Source organism: Ochotona princeps, chromosome 1 (genome assembly GCF_030435755.1).
Source record: "Ochotona princeps isolate mOchPri1 chromosome 1, mOchPri1.hap1, whole genome shotgun sequence".
NCBI lineage: Eukaryota > Metazoa > Chordata > Mammalia > Lagomorpha > Ochotonidae > Ochotona > Ochotona princeps.
Genome location: NC_080832.1, coordinates 27,691,656 through 27,718,880, shown reverse-complemented (window position 1 = coordinate 27,718,880; position 27,225 = coordinate 27,691,656). Strand labels below are relative to the sequence as shown.

Here is a 27,225-nt window from a genome sequence, read left to right as displayed (position 1 = left end):
CCACCAGTACATATGACACAAAGCTGTACAGCTCATGAACATCAAACAGTTCCATTAGTCATTGTGGATTGAAACAAAATTCCCCATCAAAGGAAGCTATACAGTATTAACTGGAGCACTAAATAACCCACAGCAAAGATCACACTGGCATGAATCACAAGCTGCTATACCCTAAAATGCACATCCAAAGAATACCTTCCCAGTTGAGCCACTTCTATATCTTTTCTCTGGCTAAAAAACCCCCACCACCATCCACAGATTCAATTAAATATAGTGTTACCATCTCAACATGTTAAATGAAAAATTCTACATCATTCAAAGCAGCTGGATGCTATGGCAGCATGCCCTCATCATTTACCTCCTTCCCCAAATCATTCAGGCATTGTATCACAAGAAGGATGAGTACAGTACCATAAGATATTTTTGGAGAGAGACCACATGCGTATACCTTGTACAGCAGCATGTCATTGTTCTATTTTATCAGTAGTCATTGATTTATCATAGTTATAGACGCCCACTAGAGATCTCAGAACATATGGATAAGGGGTGAGATTCCTGGGCTCTCATTCACACATAGATGATTCTTCCAATCTTACTCATTTTCTATCATTAGATGGTTTCTTGTCTCTCCCCACTCTACTGTACTCTGTCTGAATCTCTGAGATTGACTTCCTCAACTCATGTGTTATTCCAGAAAATACAAATTTGCTAAATGAGGCCTGATCAAGGGTGGGAGGTTTGATTTCTGAGCTTTCTAATAGATCCAAGGGAAAGTATAGCCAAAGAGTTTTCAGGTCAGTTGTTCATTGTGATTTTCCTAATGCTTAAAAATAATAATATAGAGGCCGCTGTTGTGCTGTAATAAGTTAACCCTCTGCATGCCATGCTGTATCCCATATGGGCACTGGTTTAAGTCCCAACTGCTCCACTTCCAATCTTGCTCCCTGCTTATGACCTGGGAAAGCAATAGAGGATGCCTCAAATCCAAGAGCCCTGCATCCATGGGGGAGACCAGGAAGAAGTTCCTGGCTCCCAGCTTTGGACCAGTCCAACCCGGCCTTTGTGGCCATTTGGGGAGTGAACCAGTAGATGGAATCTCTTTCTCACTAACTCTTCCTCTCTCTAAATCTGTCTTTCAAATAAAAATATATAAATCTTTAAATATATATACATATAACATTTTGGGCCCAGCACGGTAAGCTAATGGCTAAAGTCCTTGTCTTGCGCCCACCAGGATCCCATATGGGCACTGGTTCTAATCCTGGCGGTTCTGCTTCACATCCAGCCCCCTGCTTGTGGCCTGGGAAAGCAGTTGAGGATGGCTCAAAGCCTTGGGATCCAGCACGCATGTGGGAGACTCAGAAGAGGTTCCAGGCTCCTGACTTTGGAACGGCTCAACTCGGGCCATTGCATCTGGTTGGGGAGTAAATCATCGGATGGAAGCTCTTCCTCTCTGTCTCTCCTCTTCTCTAAATATCTAACTTTTCATAAATCATATGTAAATATAAATAAATCGTATATATATATAGCATTTTTATAGCATATCAAGACTCGAATTTGTCGTATTTAGCTCTCATATGCTCCTGTATAGTAGATAGGGTGCTGAGACATTAAGGGGAAAAATTTGGCAGAGTGGCTGGGAATTTGCTTGGAATGCCCACATTTCATATTGGAGTGCCTGATTGAGTTTTGGTATCCTCACTTAGACTGGACCCCCCTGCCATTGCAGGTGTATGGGGAGGGGAATAATAGATGGGAGCTCTCCTTTTCTGTTTCTGTTTCTCTAACTTGCAAATCAAGCAAAAATACATATATTGCCATATTTTCTTTTGAAAATGCAGATCAAGATGGCAGAATAGGGTAAGGACACATTTAAATGGATGGAAAAAGATTTAATCAGGATGAAGCAGAGAGGACATATTTCAGGAAATAGGAAAGGACAGAACAACAGCAGAGGGGTACCTGGAGACTGACAGACACAGGAAAGCAGCGGACACAACGGTGTGGTGTTGCAGAGACTGATACTCCAGCACGGCAATCTGAACTCCACCAGCAGCCGGAACTCCACCAGCAACCAGGTGGGAAGGGACTTTCACTGGGAGCTTGGGAGGTGAACCCTGACAAAGAGCTGTCCGTTCTGCTGGTCCGTTTGATTTGACCAGGAGCAAAGACAGAGCAGCAGATCTCAGATGGACAGTGCGAGAACAGAGTGGATTTCATAGCCCAGTCAGCCCCCTAGAGCTGAATTGGGCACCAATTTGTGTAAGGAGGAAAGGGCAAGGGAAAGGACGGAGCATGCTCCAAACTGGGAGTGAGTTCATTTCTGACTCAGTGAACTGCAACTCTGCTAACCAGAAGTACAATGATCAAGAGCAAAGGAAGAGACAAAGGCACAATGAATATTATCGAAAACTCCCCTGCAAAGGAGCAAAATCTCAGAGTTAACTGAGGAAGACATTGAGAAAATGGGGAACACAGAATCCATAAGACTCATTTTAAAGATTCTGATAAAAAATGAGAAACACATACAAGAGTTCAAAGAATTTAAGGAAGCAATAAAGCAAGTCAAGACTGGTATATCAGAAATTAAGAACACAATAGAACAAATTAAAAGTACAATGGAGAGTCTCCAAAATAGAATGAAGCAAGCATAAGAAAGAACCTCAGAATTGAAGGTATTTCCTGTCATCAGGGGGAAGCAAACAAAAAGCTGGAAGCAGAGCTGGATCAGGCCAAAAAAAGTATTCAAGAATTGAAAGACACAATTAAGGGGCCAAATATAAGAGTTATGGGAGTCCCAGAAGGTGCAGAAAGAGAAGCTGAGTTTGCAAATGTATTTAATGAAATAATAAAGGAAAATTTCCCTAATCTGGAGAAAGAATTGAGAAACAACATCCAGGAGGGGTACAGAACTCCCAACAGGATTGATCAAAAGTGATCTTCACCACAACACATGATCATCAAGCTCTCTTCAATTGAACATAAGGAAAAGATCCTTAAATGTGCACATGAAAAAAATCAATTGACATATAAAGGAATGTCAGTTAAGCTCACAGGAGATCTCTCACAGGAAACTACAGGCAAGAAGAGAATGGAGTGACATATTTCAGATTCTAAAAGAAAACAATTGTCAGCCTAGGATAACATATCCAGCAAAGCTTTCTTTTGTCTTTGAAAATGAAATAAATTCTTCCACAGTCAAGAAAAGTTAAAAGAATTTGCCTCTTTCGAACCTGCCCTACAAATGATACTTCAAGATGTTCTCTTCACAGAAAAGAGGAATAGCACCTACCAAAATCAAAGGCAAACGGGAAGAACATCCCAGTAAAATGACAACAGAAGACTAAACCAATGAACAACCCATTCCTAAAATGACAGGACCAAAGTACCAACCATGTATGTTAAACTCTGAATGTAAATGGCTTAAGCTCAATCAAACGCATAGATTAGTAGAATGGGTTAAAAAACAAAACCCATCTGTTTATTGTCTGGAGGAGACACACGTCAACAAAGATCAGCGGAAACTATATCACATGGGTTCTGTTGTTTTGTGTTGGTTTCATCTCTTCAAAACACTTTCTTCTGATTAAATCATTCAATGACTCGTAGATCATGCAGTGGCATCATTTTCTTCAAGAAGGTTCTTGATTTTCATTTCTTCAGCTACACATTAGTCATTTAATAGCATGTTATTTAACTTCTTGATGTTGTTAATTTCTTTTTTCTCCCAGATGTTGATTTTGTTTTGTGACTCTTCATTTAAGGGGATGTATAGTAGTTGTGTAATGGAGACTATCATATCTAGTAACATGTCATTTAATTCATGGCATTGTAAATTTCCTCTTTTCTTTCTATTGTTGATTTTGAAACATGACTTTTCATTTAAGGGGATGTACGGTAGCTGTGAAATGGAGACTAACATTTAGATGTGAGGATGTAGTGTGGCATGCATTTCTACTTTCAGACAAAGATGGACTTACATTGAAACTGTTTACTATATCTTGACAATAGGATTCTGGACTCTCTGCCATTGTCCGCGCCCGCAATGATGGACATATGACTGAGTATGAAGAACTATATGTTAGTAATGATATAGAGGAAGTAGATGGGGGGTAGGGAATTAGGGAGGGGATAAGGGAATATGGAACTGCATCATAAAATGATAGCAATAATAATAAAATGTAAAAAAAAGAAAATGCAGGGCACTAAGTTTGAGGCATGACTTAGTAGAGGATACAAATTGCAGCACAGTTTCAGCAACGCTGAGATAAATAACGCAGGAAGCAGACTTGAGAGGCATCATTGCAGTTGGTGGTGTTTTTTTTTTAATTTAGTTTTACTTATTTACTTGAAAAGCATAATGACAGAGAAAGAGCTGCATTCGGAGAGCTTGTGTGAACTGGTTCGTTCCCCCAAATGCCCACAGCAGCTAGGATTGGGCCAGGCCAAAGACAGGAACCAGAAATTCCACCCAAATCTGTCACATAGGCAGCAGTGGCCAAAGCACTTGAGCTTTCAACTGCTGCCTCCTTTGAGAATTATAGAAAGCTGAGTCAGAAAGAGACAAGATGGGATCCCAAGCACTATACTGTTTCATGTAGACATTCCACACAGCACCTTAAGCCACAGCACCACAACGCCCATCCCTGTGACAAGTTGGCACACTGAAATGTGAAATTATGAAAAGTGTTCCTCACCATCACTTATGATTTTTTCACAATCAAAATCAAGTTCTGAAATCCTCAAAATAATTTAGTTGAAAGATGCCAGGGGAAGTCCAGGACACCTGGTGCCATCAGATGCTTAGGAAGAGAGAAGAGCAAGTCACAGGTTATGTTCATCAGCAGGGAAGAGCCAAGTGCAAAAACCAAGCCTTCCTGCCACTTTGTTCTCAACCCTGTTACTGGACTCTTGTCATAAAATTCCAAGAGACAGCAAACTTAGCATGAGTTAAGTTATCTAAGAGCCAAGATAAACATCAGCGTTAGTTGAAATACTGCTTTCTCTCTTTAAATGTAAAAATATATGTAAATAAGTGAATCATGGAATAAGAGGTTCACACTGAAAAACAGAATTTATACGGGAATGGCTAGGCAGATTGGCAGTACTTTAAGAAGAATTCCTGGACTAACCCGGAAAGCTCTTTCTTCTATTGCTGTTCTCACAGTTAATATCGATTTGCAGAGTGAGTTTTAAAAAAGTGATTGGGTGTAGTTTAGACACCTGCTGTGAAATCAGACTGAATCCATTCTACTTCCCCTGCCTTGTCTTTTCTTGTCTTATGGCACCCACTTTCCTCCTTTCTCATGTGACAGTCGAAATATGTGCTACCTTGTATGGTCGCTCTATAGACCGAGTTCTTCTCCATGCTTGCTGGCATTGCTCCTTGAGATTAGCTAAGGCCAAAGTTATTACATTTCTGTTTCCCCTGAAGAACACTGTAAATTGTTTGAGCTTCTGCTTAGAGTACATTAAACAAAGTTAAAAGACCTGCTTTTCCTTCTCTGCTCCTTGTGAGTTTCATTTGAATGGCATTTGTGAAATCAGGGTGGTTTTGTATATGTGTGCATGTGTGTGTGTATTTACACATCCATATTTAGATGGAGCTGTTGGAGAGGCAAGTGGAAAGTCCAAAACAAAATAAACAAACTTCCGAAACTTTGAATTTTCTAAGGGATAGAATGGGGGCCTGGTATACAGGCTAATCCTTTGCCTACAAACACCTGAACCCCATATGGGAGTCAGTTCACATCCCAGCTACTCCACTTCCTATCCAGCTGCTTGCTTATGGCCTGGGAAAGCAGTGGAGAATGGGCTATGTCCTTGGGCTCTTCAACCCACAAGCGACACCTGGGAAAAGCTACAGGCTCCTAGCTTTTGAATGCTCCAGATCTGACCCTCGTGGCTATTTGAAAAATGAACCAGCAGAGGGATGACTTCTCTCTTTTTTCTCATTCTCTCTGTAAATCTGCCTTTCAGATGAAAATAAATCTTTTAAAAAATATTGAATGCAAATGAGGGACAATAAGGATATAAAGCATACCGGAAACATGTGAGTGAGATTTTCAGCAAGATGACCTCTTGTAAGAGTCTGATAGACTTGAAAGGAAATGACAGTGATCAGAGATTTCTAAGTTTCCATTTTGTAAAAAGCAATACAGTCTAAAAATAAATCAGAAAGTTAACATTGTTAATATTGTTAATATTTTATTGCGAAAAAAGTATTTCATAAAGCCTTATCTATCTGATGAGTATTATACCTGTCGTGTATAAGATCTATACATGCCCTCAGAACACTAAGATTGCTTACAATGATCCACATTCTAATGCAACAAGTTTCTTTTATACGTGTTTCTCAACCATATACTTTAGTATCAAGGCTGCCAATCTGTTTATACCTGTAACTACATTTCACAGCAGTTGTTTGGAAAAATCCAGGTATCCAGTTGGAATAAACTATGTTGACTTTGACAATTCCCATGACACTTCTTTCATGCAAGAAGAAGACTCCTCTATTTTCTCCTTAATCAAATGTTGGGTTAACACACAATGTCTAAACAAAGAATGCGGTCATCTTGAAGGGCTATCTTAAAGCTTCCTATCTGTAGCATGTAGCATGTAAATTACCGAAGCTAACATTTGTGAGAATCTTTGTAGGAAAAAGAGTTGAAACTCAATCCCAAGACTCCCAGAGCACATAGCATCCCCAGTCACACTGAAGCAAACTTCTGGCTGTAGATGCTAGCTCAATGAAGCTGATGCACTCTAAGAAAAAAAAAATCCTAGGTGCACAAACACGTTATTCTAAACGAACTACCTGAAAGACAAAGTAGATGAGATAGATGCCTGCACAAAGTGCAACAAAACCACTCTTCCAAGAATCAGTGTAGCGAAAAGAGTTCAGTCCAACAAGTGCTAGCATCTCATCCGTTTGTCCGAATCTCTTGAGCTTGCAGTTGAGCCAAAAAAATCTCCTGAGCCAAGCTTTCTTGCAAGATTTCCTGTACTTCCTGTTTCTATGTGAGCCAGAAATACCACGAGAGTGACCTTTCTTGTGGTATTTTTGCACTTCTACTCTAGGGTGAAGATAATCCCATATTGGGGAAAAAGAGTTTTTTAATTGTACAAACATTTTCAAATATTCAAACCTTCAAAGGAAGTAGATTGTTCCTGGAGAATAAAAATGTGAGATGGTTGTTTGCTTGGCCCTAACTCATCTCCCATAGGAAGTATTCATGTTCAGTTACCCGATGCTCTCAGCATTTTTATGAGGAAATATGTAAAATAATATAGAGAATACAGTGAAAATATATATTTATGGATTTTTAAAATGCCACTCTTAAAGAAACATGAAATGAAGAGCAGTGTTCTTAATACATCAGTGCATGTGATACATTATTTCATATATTTGTTTTTCTTTGTTCTTAACCCCTTTGTTCCAAGGGTCAGGATATCCTGATGCTAAGTACTATTGCAAAATAACCTAACAAAAATAAAAATAGTCAAATACTTAGGAAACTCTTCAGTTGTTATGGCAAGGAAGTTTGCGACTGAGGAGTGAGTTTAAGACATTATTCAGGAAATATGATAATAGGGTACAGCAGTCTGCATGTGTTTATTCAATAAAAATCTTGGTTCTAGAGCACCTCAGATTCCCGCCCAATGGAAGGTGATCCAGGCTCAAGCTTATGTAGCAAACTTGTTTATCTCTTAACAAGGAGGGAAGTAAAAAAGGCACATCTTCATGGCAAAGTTGATGACTGACGGTCCCCTAACTGGGTTGTATGAATATCTGGTTGTTATAGGAAGAACTGTTTCAGCCATATCTTAATCATTCAATTCACTAAAAATGCATGACTTCCATGCTTGTCCAGTAACCTTAAGGAGTGTTGAGCCTCCTTCACCTATCAGGAAACGGAGTAACTTCTCAGTGTATTTTTCTGCTTAATTCAGCCTCAACAACTGAAGTTGCTAACCACGGGCTTAGAGAACCAGTAATAACAATCACAAAAACTACAATAAGCTCTGCTCGTTTCAACTTAAAAAAAAAAAATGAAATGAGAGGAGAGCAACGAAAATAGGATGGTGCTCCTTGTCCCCACCAAGTCACCTTCCCTCGCCCCTAGAGAAATGTCCGACGTTGGTGTGATAAACCAGCCCCGCAAGGAATGTGGAGCGGGAGCAGCGGGGTTGAACACCAGCAGAAGAAAATGCCAAGCAAAATAAAGCCCTAGCAGCGCAGAGCAGTGAGGAAGAGAAAAGGCAGGCTCTCACAACCTCCTCCAAGAAAAGAGGGGCCGATGGTCCCTCCCGTGACTCGCAGATTGTTCCTGCAAACCCAATTTGCAGGCCAAAGTGCCAAATACAATACCATCCCATTTTCCTTTAAGTGTGGGGCCTTTCACAAGAGCCTCAGAGGGCACTCCCCCTGTGCTGGTTCTGACTCTGAGGCCTGGCACCTCTGTCTCTGAGCCTGAAGAAACAAGAGACATGACCTGTGGGTTGTCCTCAAGTGAACCACTCTCAGGTGGGGCCAGGGTAGCGAGTGGCCTAGGTGCTAAGTCCACAGTGCATACTCTCCCTTCACAAAATCTGTCTTCCACACATTTCTTTTCTCTGCAGTCTATGCTCTCCCCACCATGAGTATCCATTAAAAGGATGACCTTCCTTTGAAAAATGGAGTTGTGACCATCCGGGACCCTCGAGTGCATGCTCCTCAAGCACACTGCATACATGCATGGGCAGCCCTAATTCACTTCTTTGGGAGTTAGCTCTACAGTGTGATTCAGTGTTATTTCCCTTCCAACTCAAGGGCAGCTGAGGTTACAAAGGGATTTGACTAATAGGCCAAAACCCACTTAGGTTTGCTGAGAACCAAGTGACAGCAGAAGGAGGAGGGGACGGGAGAAGGCGGGAGAGGATGGGTGACCCAAAGGATCAACCCACCCTTGTGCAAGCCATAGTGGATGGGCCAGGCAGCCCCCTCCAAGCCTTCCAGAGGCAGGCAGCTGCAAACTGGCTCTGAGGGTGCTGGGCTCCCCTGGCTCCCCCTCCTGTTCCAGGCGCTCCTTGGGGCTTGCAGGACTGGCGTCTTGGGAGCTTCCAGGCTCCCAGCATCACAAAGGAGACTCCCGTGAAGGGGGGGGACCCCTCTACAAGTATAGCAAATGAGAAGAGCCCCTACTTCTTTGCTTGAAGCCCTGCACAGCCAAACCATTGGACAAACTTTGCCGAGCACCCCAAGAGAAGCGAAAACAAAATCATGGCAAGAGGAAAAGCCAAGGCTGAAATCTCTATGCTTTTTGTTTTTCCCCTTGCTGCTGTCGTTCCCGCTGTAGCCTGGGATTAATTAAGTGCTGTGAACCCAGTGCCTGAGAGAGAAGGGGAAAAAACGCATCCTATCTGTAAGGAAGGAGTACAGTAACAGTTTCCCGGTCAGCCGCGAAGTGCATCGCTGTCGCCCGCAGTGTTTGTGGAGGGACTGCGGGGACAGGAAAGCTGGGCCAGGCTGGAGGAGGCTTGTCTGTCCCGAGCTGGACGGGGTTTCCCGGGGGCTCGCCTTGCCCTGCCAGGGAAGAATTTCCACTTTGGTAGCAGCAACGACACCAGCGGCGGCGGCAGCCGCCGCCGCCACAGCAGCAACAGCAGAAACGGCAGCAGCAGCCGCCCGACCTCCTCTTGTGGGGCTCAGGGCAGAATGCCTGTACTCGAGCGCTATTTCCACTCGGCAGAGCTGGGCAGGAGGTGGACGGCCCCAGAAGGTGCACTGGCTTCGTCCCCAGGCAGCCGGCCGGGGTGCCAGCAGGGGCCGCTGCCCTGGGACTTGTCAGAGATGATCAGGATGGTAAAGCTGGTTTGGAAATCCAAAAGTGAGCTGCAGGCAACCAAGCAGAGGGGCATTCTGGAACATGAAGATGCGCTCCACAGCCTTCCAGGTAAACGGATGGGGGTGGGGGGAGGGTGTAAGGTTAGCAGAGCCACCGCTTTTGACTCAAATGGACAACATGAGCCCTCAAAGTTGGTCCAGCAGTGAATGCGAACTGTGCAACAGGGTCCCAGGGCTGTGACTTTGTCAGTGTTGGCCCTGTTACAGCAATGCATGTTAAAATTCAGAGTGATATGATGTGGTAGCAGGAGCATTGGGCTCAGCTTGCCCCATGCTCGCCTGGGGGGCTTCAAGATGGCCAGTTTCTCAGTCTCCAGAGGAAGGGACAGAATTGGATGTGTTGTCTTGTGCATCTGACCTCTAATGTTTGTTGTCAACAAGTTGGAGATGTCGCCAAGAGAATACTCTCTTGGGCTGACTTTTTGAAGTTCTTTGTTAAAAAAAAAAAAAAGAGAGAGAGAGAGAGAAAAGGAAAAAAGAAACAAAAAAATCAAATATGTTTTCTAGTTTTTAGCTTCCACATGTATAACAGCCCAGGACCAAGTTCAACCTGCACCCTTTTTAATCTCTGTCCTAAGCAAGGTGGTGGACTTCCTTTCCTCAGTTTCCCCTTTGACAAGTGACAATAATTGAGATGGCCCCATTGAACATGGAGGGGGGAACTCACTCACCATTGTGGAAATGGTGAGTCACAGGGACTTGATGCTAAGATTGTGCTGTGCTTAGAATGGTTGTGCAGAAGTTTGCTGCATTTCTCCCAGCGGGTGCAGCACCGCAGGTGCCTGTTGTCCCAGGGAGGGATCCCAAGGGGCTACGTGAGCTGAGAATGCCGTAAATGACGGCAGAGTGCCCTCTTCTTCTGGCAAGCAGTTTAGCAATACTTGGAAAGTAGTGGGCTCACTTTGGAACAAATCATCTGAGTACGTGTTTATGCCTTTGAGGTCTGGGCTGGCCCTGTGCTGCGGATTCCTGACGTGCGATTGGCGGTAAGAGATGGAGAGATGGAAAAGAGATATCAGAAGTTACCTCTCTGCCATGGAAAGAGATTAGGAAATAAACATTCACTTAGTTTCACTTTTAACAGCTTATGACCAAAACTTTAAATTGCCTCCTAATTAAGCCTGAGGTTTTTGTGGCATTGGGGAGCTGCAAGCCCAGGAAAATGGGTCTTGGTCAGAAGAAATGAGGTAATGTGAAAGTCCTCCCCTATTTCTATGAAGAGGGCAGAAGAAAAGGAATAAGCTACCTGAGCTGACAATGTAATCATGACACCTCAAGTGTGACTGCCCTTAGTTTGTTTCAGTCAATTAAATGATTAGAGTTTGTGTTTCAAAATGCATCCTCTGACAACTAGCTCATTCAACAGACAGCATGTCTGAGGATAACTGAAGTTTAGTATTATAGAATGGGTCAACAGGTGACTGATTCCTGAAAAAGCAAGGTAGGGCAAGAACAAGGAACTTCTGCAACTTTGTACATGTGCTGGTTTACAACTTTGTGTATGTTAGAGAGGAGAGCCAGTTGGGTCTTAGAATGCCTCGGTGAGCGCCTCACAATGAGTTGGGCTGCCACGAAGCTACCACCCACACTACTGTTCCCATCTCCCTGCCTGTAAGGAGGCAACTCCCTTCCAGCACTTCCCTAAAGAGTGTCCATGTGTTCTCTCATCTTGAACCTGTGTCCATTTGTTCTCAGGGAGCAGAGGGGCTCGCACGTTCTGGGATGGGCATTAAACCCCATCACTCACAGATGCAACAGGAGTCCATACGATGGAACCCCCAAGACTAGTCACTTCCCTGTCCAAATGGTCCCCTCCTCTCCCCTCCTTCATCTTGTCTTTAATGTTTGCCAAGTTCTCATCAGCTGTCCCATGGTCACGCAAGCAGTGTGGCGGTGTGGGCTTCAGGGACATCTGGAGAGTATTTTTTAAAAGTTCAGCATTTTTCTAGAGTTAGACACCAATGGTTTAAGTTGATGGTTTTCAATTGCAGATGGGAGTCTTTGGTAGCAAGTTCCTTGAAGTATGTGCCAAGACACATGGCAATCTCTTGTCTGTTTCTCTGGAATCTTACCCTTGCCTCATCACCCTGCAAGCAATGTACACTTTGACAATATTATCTGGCAAATGATGGTGCATCCAGAGATAGCCTTCCTCTAACCTTGCCTTCTGCTTTCGCTCAGCCAACTAGAAATTTTCTGTTCAAACTACAAACTCCAGCTCAGATGTCCTTTCCTTGGAACAGACTTTCCTAATCTCCACGTAACCTCTGCTTCCCCAACAGCTACTTACTGTCTCCTCTTGTTACATTCTTCTGTAGGAACTTAGTGTACCACATCATATTTTTGCCATGCTATCACTGCAAATGAAACAATGAAATATTCTAACTTTCTATATTTATTGTAACTATTTGTAATAATAGATGAATATGTTTAAATTGGAATTACTAAAATGGCAAAAAAGAAAGAAAGAAAGAAAGAAAAAAAGAAAGAAAGAAAGACAGTCACTTTGGAGAACTTTAGAGAAAGGTGTCGCAAGTTTTTAATATGTTTAGTTGAGCCTTCAAAATTTCAGCTTTTTTTTTTCCTTCTGTGCATTGATATTTTTACTCCTACTTCTTAAGACAGTCCTGAAAGTTTATATTTTACAGGTGAAATAGGAAAAAAATGGCCTGAGATTTTTGCTTAGGGTTTAAAAGAATCTTCAGGAAAATAAAATGTAAGAGAAATGCCCTGGGGCCCAGCGGCATGGCCTAGCGGCTAACGTCCTCGCCTGGAACGTGCCCCGGGATCCCATATGGGCACCGGTTCTAATCCCGGCAGCTCCACCTCCCATCCAGCTCCCTGTTTGTGGCCTGGGAAAGCAGTGGAGGACAGTCCAAAGCTTTGGGACACTGCACCCGCGTGGGAGACCTGGAAGAGGTTCCAGGTACCCGGCTTCGGATCGGCGTGCATCGGCCCATTGCGGCTCACTTGGGGAGTGAAACATCGGACGAAAGATCTTCCTCTCTGTCTCTCCTCTCTGTATTTCTGACTTTGTAATAAAAATAAATAAATTTTTTTAAAAAGAGAGAGAGAGAAATGCCCTGAAATGTGAGTGATAAGAGGCAAAGTACAGAATCTTAAAAAGAACAAAGAGGTGCTAAGGGGAAGATGACGTGTCAGCGGCTCCCACTATCCTCAGATCAGCAAGGAGGGAGATATTAGCTTTTAGCTTTTTGAAGCAAGATGCTGGCTACAGGAATGGGCGATGATGGGATGAAGAGAATCTTGTTGCCTTCATGTTTTTGGGGTGCATGGCTCTAGGAGTGAGTGATCCTCAGTGTGGCATTGGCCAAGGTACTGTTCACCTTGAAGAGGGGCTTCCGAAGCCACAGTAGACCACGGGTCACAGTGTCAACTCAGTTCTTTAAATTGTAGCCTATTACCTAATTGTATTAGGTTATCTTCTTTCTAAAGCCAAACGAGAAACATGGTCTAATTATCTAATGAACCCCTCAATTTCACAGATGAGGTGAATAGTTCAAAAAGAATAAACAGTTCACACACTGAAGCTGTTGCCAAGAGCAGACCAAGATCTCAATTGTCCTGTTCTGGTCCACAAAACTCACAGGATCAGGGCATATGCTGGGTAACTGCAGTTTAGGTTTTAGGGAAGACACGGCATTATGAATTACATATAGATGAGGCAGATATGAGAATCCATGATGCGATACAAACCACAGTCACATGAGAAAAACCATAGTCTCAACAAATTATGTCAACGAACTGTGCCTTCTGCCCACTGCCTACTTATTTTGTGGACTTCAGTTTTATTGTCCAGCAGGGGATAAGATGAGAATTTGTACCAAAGTAGGCAGTGGAGAAAAGGAAAAAGGGTAGAAGATAAGCAGGTGGCTTCTCAAAAGCTGTGATTATAAGTATTCACTAATTATGATTCCAGTCCACAACTGGTTTAAGACTAGACATCCCCTAGCAGGGCTGTCCTTAGTTAAATAAACCATTGGATTTTGGAATTCAACCAAATAACTGCAAGCTCTGCATCTGTGGAACTTACTTTTCATTTTAAGATCTCTGGTCTAAATTTTACATTATATTTACTTATTTATTAAGCTTGTTCCCATTTCAACAGCCTTTGGTTCTGGAAAAGTAGAAAAACACACAAATCCCTCATGAAAGAGAGAGAAAATCCACAATTCATTTCCAACACAGTCATGGTAACTTGTCCCACCTTTCAAGAGAATGCAAATGTTCCAGCCCTGAGTATCAAACAACTTCAGACAAAAAAAATCTAGAAAGAAAATATTCAGATTAAGATTCTGCAATTCCAATTAACATTCCAAGTGCTATTTTACAAATGTCTCAGGTGTGAAATATATCAATTAAATCAGTTACAAATAGGACACGTCAATTATTTTATTCAAGAAACATGCATTGGATGCTTAGTGTATACCAGAAACCCAGAGAAGAATCAAAAGCTTAATGACAGCAAATATTATTATGAATTTATGGTCAGAATTCTATTCACAAAATCACTGTGAAAATAAGTATTTGTTAGTTATATCTCTATCAATTCAAAGTATTGACTGTAAAAGGTGAAATTCAAAAACACTTGTCAAAACTCATATGTATTTTAAAATACTCATCAGTACTAATGACTTCATTAAAAGAAGAACAAATTGTGGGGTTTTTTTTTTAAGATCTGTATATTTATTTATTTATTATTTCAAAGGAAGAGTTACGCGGGTGGGGAGATACAGAAAAAGATCTTGAATTCACTAACTCACTCCCTCAAAGAGTTGGGCCAGGCTGAAGCCAGGCACTCCATTGTTTCCCACATGTGGCATCTTGCACTGCTTTCCCAGGTTATTAGTAGGAAGCTGGATAGAAACTGAAGCAACAAGAACACCAACTGGGACTCATGGGATGCTGTGTTATAAGCTGCAGCTTAAACCATTGTGCCGCAGCACTCGTCCCAGAACAAATTGTTATTGACTTAAAAAAAAATCTATTTGTCTCTTCATCAGATAATCTGAGATTCATTCATAACCTTTTTCTGGAACAACTGGTTGTAGAAATTAGCCTGTGTTCAATCTATAGTTATTTTGGATAATGGTAATTAATAATTATGTCCTTTATATGTGAATGCGGATTGGATCAAACCTGGAGAACATCATCTTACCTTGCACTACACTTACTCTTGCTTCAATGTGTTTTCATGGACAACAGAAACCCAGGTTCCAATGTGCTCTCTTCAGCTCCGCAATTGCAACTGGTTCCAAGTACAGAGAGCAGAGTGCCAGACTATAATGGGTGCTGAATTCATTACCAAACTGTGTGACCCTGACAAATTGCTTCACCTCTCTGTGCCACAGTTCATTCTTCTATAAAAAGTGAACAATAATAGCGCCTTCCCATAAGGTTGTTGTAAATACTAAATAGCACCCCTCCCCCAGGGAAAAATGAAAAAGCTGCAGGAAAGCATTTACATTCTCAGTAAATGTTAACCATCATAATTACTGATGTTGCCGTTATTTTCTTAACAACTTCTCTCACATCCATGCCTCCCTTCTTATCAAGTTAATAGCCCTCGGTCACACCTCGTGTTGTTTTGTCTACATACCCTTGCAACAGCTTGCAACTTCACTACTTCCTCTGTCCCTCTTCTTTCTACTGTGTGATGTAGAGCAACAAAGTGAAAAAAAATCACACCTTGTCCTTTTTCCACGTCCTTCCGGCGATTCTCCCCTGTCTGCCAAGAACATCCGAATTCTTGCACGCTGCCTTCAGAGCTCTCCACTCCCAGTCTGCGCTCATGGCCTCTTGAGTGCTTCTATGAAAACAGACAAGACAAGCATCCCCAGCTTCCTGTTTGCTCCCTGCTCATCGTTCCCAAAGCCTTCTGTGACTTTTCTCTATGCGCCTGGTTTCTCCCACCCTGTAAGACCCTTCACTAGACCCCCCCTAAGTCTATGAGAAGAAATATGTTAAGCCATTTGTATCCATGGGTTCCATGTCCATGGAGTTAGCCAAAAGTAACAGTACAAACAAAATCCTGCTGTGCTCAACATGTAGATTCCTTCTCTTTTCTCAACTATTTAGTAAAATAACTATTTCTATAGCACGTACCTAGGTGTCATGGAAGTGTATTGGAGGGTATGTGTAGGTTATATGTGAAAGCTACAACCTTTACCTCAGGGATTAAGCATCAACAAAGTTTGGTATCCATAGAGGGTGCCTGTCCCACCCACGAGGATATCAAAGAGAGTATTGTGCTCCTACCAAGCCCCAAAGAACTTTCGTTATGCTTGTTTCTCTAGCAAATCATTTTTTTCTGTGAAGATTACTGTATAATTTCTTCTACTCTGCCTAGATTTCCAAGTTTTTGAGAGTCTGGAGAACATGCTAGCTTTTTGTTCCTCCAAACATCTTTCGCGTCTCAGCCTCTTAATTCATTTTCATATGTGAAAAAAGTAAAATTGGCAGAAAGAGTAAATTGCTTACAAGTTGCTATTAAGTCCACAGATGCACATTTTTCCCCTAGGGCCAGATTCCTCAAGAAACACAAATTCTAGGTCTTGCTTTTAACAGAATCTTCAGAAAATTTATGATCTAGCAGATCAGGATTCATCATTATAGCACTTTAAATAGAGAAATACACTAAAGTGCATCAGAAAACTATTAAAAAGTTATAGAATAGGTGAAAAACTAACAGGGGACGTTCTCCCTTCATACAGAGAGGTTGTAATTTACTGATAATTGCAAGTTATTAGAGCAAATGAACACAAATTATTTGTGTATTTAGACACGTTTAAATAATTACTCCATTCATGTTCATGCATCTTGGAACAATTTACATTAACTGAAGTTTCAAAAGCTGTCTCTTCTGCAGATAACAGGCTGTTAGCCCTCAACTGCAGAGACAGAGTGCCTGGGGAATGTGTTTACCCTGCTGCTGCAGATGAGCTTTCGAAGGATTGGAGCTCATCAGAGGATGCTATTCCCGAGTCTCCTGCTCTCAGCCTAAAAACAATCACCTTTTTTTTTCTTTTTGCCTTATTTTTCTGTGTGTGTGTGTGTGTGTGTGTGTGTGTGTGTTAAACAAGGCTGCTTTAACTGAATAGTGACACATGGACTGTGCCAGACTAATTCCTGAAATTTAGTAAAGATGAGGAAATTAGTAAAAGTTAGGAAAACATTAGTAGTTTTTCTGTAAGAGGAACAAAAGCTTAAAATTATTTTATTAACTCACTGAGACAACTGACAGCGTATACTCTTTTTCTATCATTTGACTTTGTTCCGTCTGTATCCTTCATAATAATGTGGTAGATACAACTCATCATGTAAGGACTAGGAAGTCAAGTTCACAGGACTTGGGATGTAACACATGCTGTCATCTAGATATCCCCTCAGTGAGAACTTTACCCTTTTCTTTCCCATACATTTCTCTCTCTGGGGATGACCTTTGTCTCTAAAATGCTGAGAGATCAGCTAAAGAAATGTGTTTTATATCTTTGACTCTGTCTGAAATTTTCTCGAAATACAAAATAATCAGAGATCTTTCTTCAAAGCACGTAGCACCTGAAAAGCTACCAGGCTCACAATTTATAAACCAAGGCCTTGTCCTGAGTGTTTGGTCCTTCCCCTGCTCTCACCTACCTTCCAAGGGAATCTCGGGGTCTGTAGATGATATCGCTTTGTTAGTGACTAGATAAAGCATCAAGTTGGCCTTGTATGCAATTGGGAACTGTTATTGACAAAGACAAAGCAGGGTTTAGTTGCAGGTGACCTTGAGTTTAAGGGGCTAAGTTTGCTGCAGAAAAGCAAAATCCCTGCAAAGAAGAACAAATTGAAGGAAGACAGGTAGCATTTGCACAAACTTGGTTGAAGAACATGCATAAAACAAAATGGACATGAATTCAAATCTTCAGTGAAAGCTTTGAAAAGGCAAATTGAATAACAGGGTAAAAAAAAATAACCACATGTAAGTATAATGCAATCATTAGAACTTTTCCAATTGAGTCCTAAGATGGTGCTCAAATCCTGGAACTAAAGCACAAGATTCTCTATTTGAGTTGTAGGGAGGGAGGGAGGAAGGGAGCCAGAGAAAGAGAAAACACTCCCATCTACTGTTCAGGCCTTACCCCCACCCCCGAGTCTATGACGGCCAGTGCAGGGCCAGGACCTAAACCAGGAGTCAGGAACACGCTCAGATCATCTCATGTGGGTGCCAGAGACCCAACCATCTGAGACATTGCTTCTACATCCCAGGGTCTGCACTAACAGGAAACAAACCAGAGTTCCACATCAAACAGAAGCACTGGGACTGGGTGTGTGGCACAAGAGGCTAAGCCTCTGCCTGTGATGCCAGAATCGCAAATGGGCACCTGTTTGATTCCTGGCTGTTCTACTTCCAATCCAGCTCCCTGCTAATGCACCTAAGAAACCAGTGAAAGATGGCGCAACTGCTTGCACCCCTGCACCCATGTGGGAAACCTAGAACAAGCTCCTAGCTCCTTGATTCAACCCAGTTCAGCCCTAACTGTTGTGACCATTGGGAGAGTGAACTAACAGATGGAAGATTCTCTCTCTCTCTCTCTCTCCTTCTCTCTCTCTCTCTCTCTGTTTCTCTGTTTCTCTTTTTGTGTGTCCCTCCACCTCTCTCTGTAACTCTGCCTTTCAAATAAATAAAAAATTTAAAAAAATGCAACATGTGACAGAGGCATCTTACCAGGTGGCTTACTCATAGGCCAAATGTATATTCCCAAGATATTCTTTCTAAATGCCTAAGTCACTATCACATATGCATTCATATATATGTGTGTATGTATTCATATAAAGACATATATATGTATCTATATACATATATATGCTCAAGCACTTCAGAAAATCAAAAAATACACAGTTAGAAGGTGTATGACAGTAATTCATACAAATGAACAAATGAACAAATCTGCTGAAGAAAATTATTTAGAAAGAGAAGAAGAAACACCAGGAGGAGAACCAAGCCTAGAGCACCAGGGAAGGATGTGGAAACTAGATTCCCACATAAGAAGGATTATTAAAAAAAAAAAAGCATACAGAAATGGGGAGGAAACAGTCACTGTTTAAAAGTTTTACAATATTTCAAATTTTCACCCTCAAATTGCAACACAATGTAACCTGTTTCTCTTCTTCAGCTAATCATGTCTTCCTCTGGAATCCTCTCGAAATAAGATAATGATAGCATCATGACTTTCTCATTAGTAGCTCAATGGCCAGACTCATCTGTATTAAGCTTCTTTTGAATAAATGCTTCTCATCTGAGCGCACTGTACCTTGGGGTCCTCCAGAGCTCTCCAAACCGTTCTGTCTCACACATCTGCAAGTTGCAACCTTAGAGGGCGAGGCAAAGTCACATCATCAGCTGCCTGGATTTGTCTTTAACTTTTTTCTCCCAAGTCCTTAAAAATTATTGTTCTGCAAATTCATACACAAAGCACACAAACCAAAAAAGGAAGATCTGTTCTTCTGAAGGGCAGGCGATGACTCTCTACTCCCTCTTGCTTTCTCAGCTCTGGCTGGAGCAATTCCTGATCATCCCCCATCCGTGCCTCTGGTGGATAAAAGATGTACAAGACAGTGCAAGGGACTAGCATATGGATACCAAAGGGAACTTCAAAATGCTATGGAATCAAAGAAAGTTTATTTTAGTATGAATTTTTTTGGAAATCCATTCCGTTTTAATAATATGCATCTCTCCATGAACTTTTTTTCAAAGGCCCTTCATAAATCAACAGATGTTATCTTTATTACTACAGGATGAGTTATCATGTGCTGGGCTGTGTGCTTGAGTTTGCCCATTCATTAAGATTTATTATAGATAGTCCCATGCGGATGCTGAATTCAGTTGTTTGGTCTTCTCCGTTTCCTCAGTCTCTTCGGCAACAATGCAGAACTGTTAAACTGTTAAAACCACTTGAGCAGGACCCTTGGAGCATGCCCCGCATCGGGACCCTGGTATGGTTGGGAGGCTGGGTGCGGCTTCATCCCTTATCTCCCTCTTCCCCCAGATATAGGAAGGAAAAAAGAGAATGTCAAAACAATGGTCTCATCCTCTTTCCTCTAGCCCTTGACCCTTTAAGGAATACCTAAATCAAATATGTTAAAATTATCAAAAAAAAATTTACACAACTTAAAAAAAAACAGATACAGGCATTTTAGCAACCATCTTAGGGCTTTGACCATGGAAATTTAACTAACCAAAAGACACAAAACAAAATGTACTAATCACACCTCCCTCTCACTTTTCCATTTTGAAAGCTGAAGATTTCTACCTGCTCTTAATTGAAATGGTAATCATAATCCTATACTGCAATTTACCCTGAGCAAATTTGATACTTTATCATGACTTAAATGTGCTCATTGGAAATTTCAAGAGCTCTTCCTCTTTCTCGGACCCCTAGCTCCTAAGGGCAGTAGGTGCTGGGAGAACTGAGGGGAACTTCAGGAAGCCTGTCGTGTCTTAACAGGGATCATGAGCTTCAGGGAACAGTGTGCAAGGGACCATCATTGCCTCTTCCAAGGTGGCTAACACGGAGCAACTGTTCTTCCCCTTTCTTTTGTCTCTGTAACTCACTGGAGGCTTAGATATACCTAACTAGCAAAGTTCTACTAGTTGAGTTCCATATTGCTCTTTCCTGGATCCATCCCAAATTCTAGAACAAAACCAAAGAAAAGACTTCCTTATCAATCAATATGGGGTATAAAAATCAGGAAATGGCAAATTGACCACGTTTAGGAACTTTAAAGTGGAGTATTTCTTTCCTTTTTATTCGTAAATGCCCTATTGTTGGATTGAACAACAAATCGCTATGAAATGAGAATAAACAGAAGTAGACTAAGACAAATTTTATTCTGAAAAATGTCTCAGTTCCCCCAAACTAATTAGAAATACCCTAGGAAGTCATGAAATGGAAAATGATGTTTTAATGTTATAGATAAATATTTAGTTTCTTTTACTGCACAGTAAGTATCATTCAAATAGGAATTTATTCTCAACTTAAAAGAAATTGACACTTTCATTTGTTGGTTATTTGTTCAAAGTATTCATAAGAGGAGATGGAAAATTCAAATTTCTAGATGTTTCCATCCAAGGCAAATAATTGCATTTTTACTCAGCATGTAACCTTGTGCTATAAACCTGGAAAGAAAGGGAAAGGGGAGAGGCAATGGCTTGTTGAAAGAGACAGATATTGGAACAACTTAGTGATGCCAATGCAGAATGGCACATGTTTTATGACACAGTAGAAATAATATTCTCTGGAACAAGAAAAACAACCAAGAATATTCCTTCAACTATGCTTACTTAGTTGGCATCATGCTTCAGACTCCATCTTGGTTCATTAAAGGTAAAAAGTTATGAACCAGTAGCTATCAGGTGGATGAATAGATAGACAGATAGGAAGGAATGCTGAGTGCTATACTACAGGTACACACAGCAAGTCATTTCCAGCTGCCGACACCTACAGTAATGGTTAATTCTGACTTTGTGATGAATGTAAAGGAATTGCCAGAACGTTGGTGAGTTTTTCAGGTGTTATGCAGAGTCCATTACATCTCTCCAAATGAAAAAGAGATGGAAGACATTGCAGGAGGAAGACAGTAGGAAAAAAATACCCAAGAGAGCCATAGGGTGGGCTGTGGAACATATTAAAGGGGGGACTATAGGTAAGATTGAAAAACAGACTGGAGGATTATATCCTACATGTAATGAGAAATAGTTTTAGTAAAAAAAAAAAGTGGTATCAAAATTTCACATATTAGAAAGATTAACCCAGGGACAGTGACTGGCAAAGAGATAGATTTGTGGTGAGGGTACCAATTAATTTCTGATCATAAATTTGCCGTTCCTTAACCATGTTTTGGTGGATGTTGAAAATTTTGAGATAATGAATACTTTTACTTACAAACCAAATTTTCCAAATACTACAGTTTGTTTTTGTATAAAGCCACAAGGGAAAATAGAGAAATCATGAAGCCAAAGCTGTTAGCACATGCTATAACTCAATCCTAAAGGATTTTATTCTCTGTTCTTTCATCAAAAATTGTTATTCCAATCACTGTCATCTCTTCCCCAAATTCAAGCAGTTTATCCCTGCAGGCTCACAACAATCTATCCAGCCTACTCTACCAAGTCATCTTTCTTCCTTCCTTGAGGCTGCAGTACAAATTCTTCAAGGCAAAATGTTTTGATGGGTGATGCACAAATGGATGGGAAAACCTACAATAAAAATGCTTTTTGAAATATGAGATACATGTAACAACAACACACTCAAAACCCACTACATGTGTTGGGTATTCTGGAAAGATCAATAATTGTCCCTTTCTAGTTTAACTCAGAAGAACTTCACTGAGGATTTGTCACTATAGCTGTGTTCTTACAATGGTGAAGATTTCAGCAAGATGTGGAAAAAATTATTTTCTTGGTGAAAGAATTAGCATGAACACAGATATAAGGACGGGAAAGTACAAGAAATGGAGAGGAGTAGACATCAGTCAAGTTAGCTTGGTTCCCAGTATGGAGTGAAGAACAGTGGGAAGCAGAAAGACCACACTGCATATAGATGAGACATCCTAACTCTTACTGAACCATTGGAAATATAGACGTGAAAAAGTAAAATAGTCTTTGAATTTTATCATGTAAATTGGCCTTTGAGATCATTCAGTCAAAATCACTGCATTTTCTCAAGATGAGAAGGCTAAGACACCACAGAGGAGGCACATTACAGTCAGGATCACAGAACTGGTCATTGATTGCACAGAAACCCACTCAGGGTCCCTGGATAACTAGCTACACTGTTGTTTTAGCTCTACTGCCCATCCAAGAAAAATCCAAGAGGGCTTCTCTTTATGATGAGCTCTCTGCATCTGATTTTCTGCCTTTTGCACCTAAAAGATAGTGTTCATCTTTATGTGAGCAAGAGTATATATATATAGAGAGAGATGAAATATTCCTGAGTCTGAAATGTGCCCAAATCTGAAACTTTCTGAGCACCAACATGATGGTGCAGGTGGAAAATCCCCCACACACCTGACCTCATATGATGGGTCACAGTCAAAAGGCAGGTACATCACCTCCAGGCTAAGGATGTAAGGAATATATGAAACATGCATGAATCTCATGTCTAAACTCGAATCCTTTCCTCAAGATACCTCATTCTGTGTGTGCAAATACTCCAAAATCCAGAAAAAAATTCTTAAATTCCAGGCCTTTCTGATCTCAAGCTGTTTGGATAAGGAATAGTCATCCCGGACTTCAAAATGTGCGTGTGAATTGGTAACACCCATTCTTGTTGTTTTCAAACCTAGATTATAAATGGTGTGGACACATCTCAGGCCCGCTTTGTGAAATTTTCCATCTAGATTACCTCAATGTACTAAAAGTGTAGCCATTCATCAGACAGGAATTCCAGAGATGAGAATGCAGTAACCAGGACTGTGAGGTTAAAAGAGGTTCTATGTAAGATAAATAGGTAGAGGCAGCAGCCGCCACTTGCTTCATCATCGTAACAGAAGCGTCACTGTGGTCTTGTTGCTAGCTCTGTTCTTTCTGCGATGTCTACAGATAGACTCTCAGAGGGTGTGCCAGGCAGGGCCTGCTGTGGCTGCTAGAGCTGGAGGCTGTAGGACACTTGCACAAAGTCACTGAGGATCAGCCACTGTATTCCTCCAGTTCCCTTGCCAACTTTAGTACTGGGCATGTCCCAGAGCTTGTGCTAAGAAGTGGAAAATTTGGCAACACTATAGCATGTTTTTTTTTTTTTTTTTTTGAACTGGACAATCCCAGCCCCAAACACCCATTTCTCTTTCGTGCTGCTGTAAGACAATTATGCCTCCTAAGAAAAACATAACCTTTGGTGGGCATTTTTCTTCCATTTTCCTCTACAACTCTCTCTCCTCTCAGCAGCTTTTTTGGCTGCCTGCAGTGTTCCAGTCACAGTTGCTGGCTCCTTACCACCCAAATGCAGTAAGACTTACAAGTACAATTGAGGTGACTTCTTCCTGAACAATAAACCTGGTCCCATTAAAACCATGATTCTCTTCTGAACCACTGCAGAAACTTTTCCTGGTGCTGACAAAGAGGCACCAGTGAGTGAGGGGAGTAGGAATAGGAAGACCTCTCTGTTACTCTTAATTATTTTTACCTCCTGCTCCCTATAACTCTGGCTCTAGCTAGGGGAGAAAGAGCTAAATGCCATCAAATAACCCTCTCTCAAAGTATATTTGGCCTGACAGGAAACAGGAAATACCAGAAAAGATCACAAGAAAAGCTGTAATCATAAGATTTCTAGCCTAATTCTTTTGACGTCAGCAGTTTAGATAAGTCAGATAAGCGATGCCAAGCATCCGTGAGCTCCGGAGTGCCAATCCAAACACCCAACGTGCGTCTTCCACCCTTTTGAACTCCTGCATTGTTGTTTTACCTCCACTCTCCTCTCTCGCCCTCTGCAGAAGCACATCCTGAAATTGTGAATTATGGACTCGGCGTCAACATTAAGGTGTTCAAAGACATTACACAGAACTTCTAAATTGGTCCTCTAGCCAATTTATCTCGCTTGGTGCACTGTCAATGTTGGATGAGACACACTGTTCATAAGACATAGGAAAACTAAATCTGGTTTGTGTCAAAAGGAATTTGCTTCCGAAAGTTTAACTTTTGCAATGTTGGCAACTAATCTATGGCTATGTAATGTCCTTAGTAACCTGTTAGAAGATATATTATCACATCCGAACTATTTAGTCACTCTATTATTTTCACCTTTCTTTGGATACTCCACCTTCACTTCCCACCACAACAAAATATTTTTGGGTTGATTGGATATAAATAATTAAGGGATTCATTCCTCGATGAGAAGCCTTTCTTAACTACAGAAGAATTGTAGAACTCTACCGTTATGTAATACTAACCAGAGTGACATGTATGAGTTGTTCAGAGCATGAAGTAAAAGTTTTACTCAAAGACTTAAGTAGATATTCTATTACCTGTATATCAGAAGTAAAAACGTTAAGAACAAGAACTTATTTGTACATCTACCTATTTCCAAATAGATTTGTAAATTTATAAGAAGCTAATGTTAAAACCCAAATGTGTGAAGACGTGAAGCCTTTCTGTCAGCATGAAAGACAAGAGTCATATTTTAAAGTACAGGGGAAAGAGAACAATTATGAAATATAATTGAGCAAGGATGTCTTCCATACTCCCCAGCAGACAGGGCAAAAGGGAGACAGAATGGTTACAACATTTGTCACCTCCTGGAAGATTTGCTTTGAAGAAAAAAAATGTTTTTCCTGACTTGAGGGATGCAGAGCAGTTTGGGTAGCGGGTTCTTGGTATGACGAGGAATGATGTCCTCTTGAGATGGGTCGGTATGTAGCTGGTCCACCCTGAGAGAGCTGACTGACTCTCCCTTGAAAGATGATGCGTGAAAGCCATTCAGTGGGGAGCCAAAGAAGAGGTGGGTCCTGCTTATAACTTTGGGGTGGTCTGCATTGAAGAGAACAGACTTGACCATGATTGTTGGAGTGAGCTTGGGCGATTGCAGTCTTGTGAAGGAAGCATAAGTCTCCACTTTAACTCTTGTGCATGTGTGAAGTTTCAGAAATATCAAAAACACATAGATCTGCTAATCGCATAATGGGCACACCTGCTATTATGATTTTTTAAATGAACAAAGAAGAATTAAAAAACAAATGCTTCATTTTAGATAGCAGGAATATCTTTTATTTGCTTTCAGTGTGAGCCATACAATTTGGCTATAATTATATACCATTGGTAACCTATTTTTTAGATGGATTTTGTTTGAAAGGCAGAGTGATTAGAGAGACAGAGACATACATAGGACCATCTTCTATCTGCTGAATCACTCCACAGTTGGCTGCAGCAATCTGAGCGGGGTCAGGCCAAAGCCAGGAATTGAAAACTCCATCTGGGTCTCCCATATGAGTGACATGGACTAACATGTATTTGGACCATCATCAGTTGCCTAATCAGGTGCATAGGTAATTTAATCCAATGCACCTTCATACTGGCCCAGGTGAAATGCTCTAATCCCTTTATAGTGATGCTTGAGGTTCATCTGGTTTTATACTGCATATTCTGTACCCTGAGTATCAACACCAAGTCGCTGACTTCACCATATAACCTCAGTGTATGAGCATACAACAGCAGACAATAACATGCTGTAATAAAAATGCAAGGAAAACATCTGCATGCATTTTTCCTTGTATTAACATCTATTTCCCGCATTTTGCCTTACATTTCTTGCTCATTGCAAATTCTTCTAATATTTCTCCAAGGATTCAGAAAAACTGGAAAGAATCTGTGTTGAGATTAAGTGATAAATCCTGTGGCAGGTGTTTAGTCTAACAGTTAAGATGTCTGTGTCCCTCATTGGAGTACCTTGCTTTGATTCCTGACTTTGTCTCCTGATTCTAGCTTCCTGCTAATGCAGACCTTGGTAGGCAGCAGTGATGGCTCCCAGAACGGGGCTCACTTACTTGGGTCACTGCTCACCTGATGGAGTGTGCAGCTGTCAGCTTCAGCCCAACTCTGACCATTGAAACCATTTAGAGAGTGAACCAGCAGATAGAAGCTTATTGTTTGTCTCTGTTTCTGAAATAAGGAGGCGGGAAATTTTTAGTGGACATACATAGTCTAAGGTTTAGTTGGGTCCAAATATATGCACAAGCAATTTTCTAAAAAATATTGAATGTGCCAGTATTTAACTTGATGTATAGTTACACTAAAATATGAGAGATTTGTTTTCTTACTTTTGAGTAGTCAGTTATTTGTGATATCATAGGCAACAATGTCAAAAATCTATGTAAGAACAAAGATGTTTCTATTTGAATCTGTTCTCTAGATTACATTTTCTTAAGACCAAGTCAACTTAAGTAAGACTTACTAAATGCAATTCAGAATATATTTTCACAATTTTTTAGGAATCAAGATTGATTGCTCTTAGCAAGTAGCAGGCCTTTCCAAAGCACCTGAAGAGGAGAGACCTCTGGGAAAACAGAGATTTTGTAAGACCAACACAGAATCTTGTTTCCTCATTCAAGTGGCAGGGATCAATGTCTCCTAGTGATGGTTAAGCAAAACTGTTAGACTTCCTCAGGAGATTTCAAAGTTGAGTTGTTCTTTGATTGAAACAACTGAAAAAAAAAGCACTCTGAAAACTTGTAACACCTGCTCATTTAGAAATGCCCAAAGAAGCCTGGAAATTTTCGGTACTACCAGCATTTATGTGCCAACCACTATCAATCCTGACTCCAAGTTCTTTTTCCTGGGTACTCAGCCC

The 27,225-nt window shown here is 41.1% G+C and overlaps 1 protein-coding gene across 2 annotated transcripts in view; it reads left to right on the top strand.

Annotated features, from left to right (window-relative positions):
* PDE7B (phosphodiesterase 7B) overlaps positions 1-27,225 on the top strand; it is a 361,787-nt gene that overhangs the window by 196,285 nt on the left and 138,277 nt on the right. The window contains exon 1 of one of the 2 annotated variants that reach the window (XM_058672140.1): positions 8,972-9,935. The exons of the other annotated variant lie outside the window; for it this stretch is intronic. Coding sequence (XP_058528123.1) covers positions 9,698-9,935 — 238 coding nt within the window. The 5' untranslated portion in view covers positions 8,972-9,697. Of the gene's footprint in view, positions 1-8,971; positions 9,936-27,225 lie in introns of those variants that run through there. 2 annotated transcript variants of the gene reach the window in all.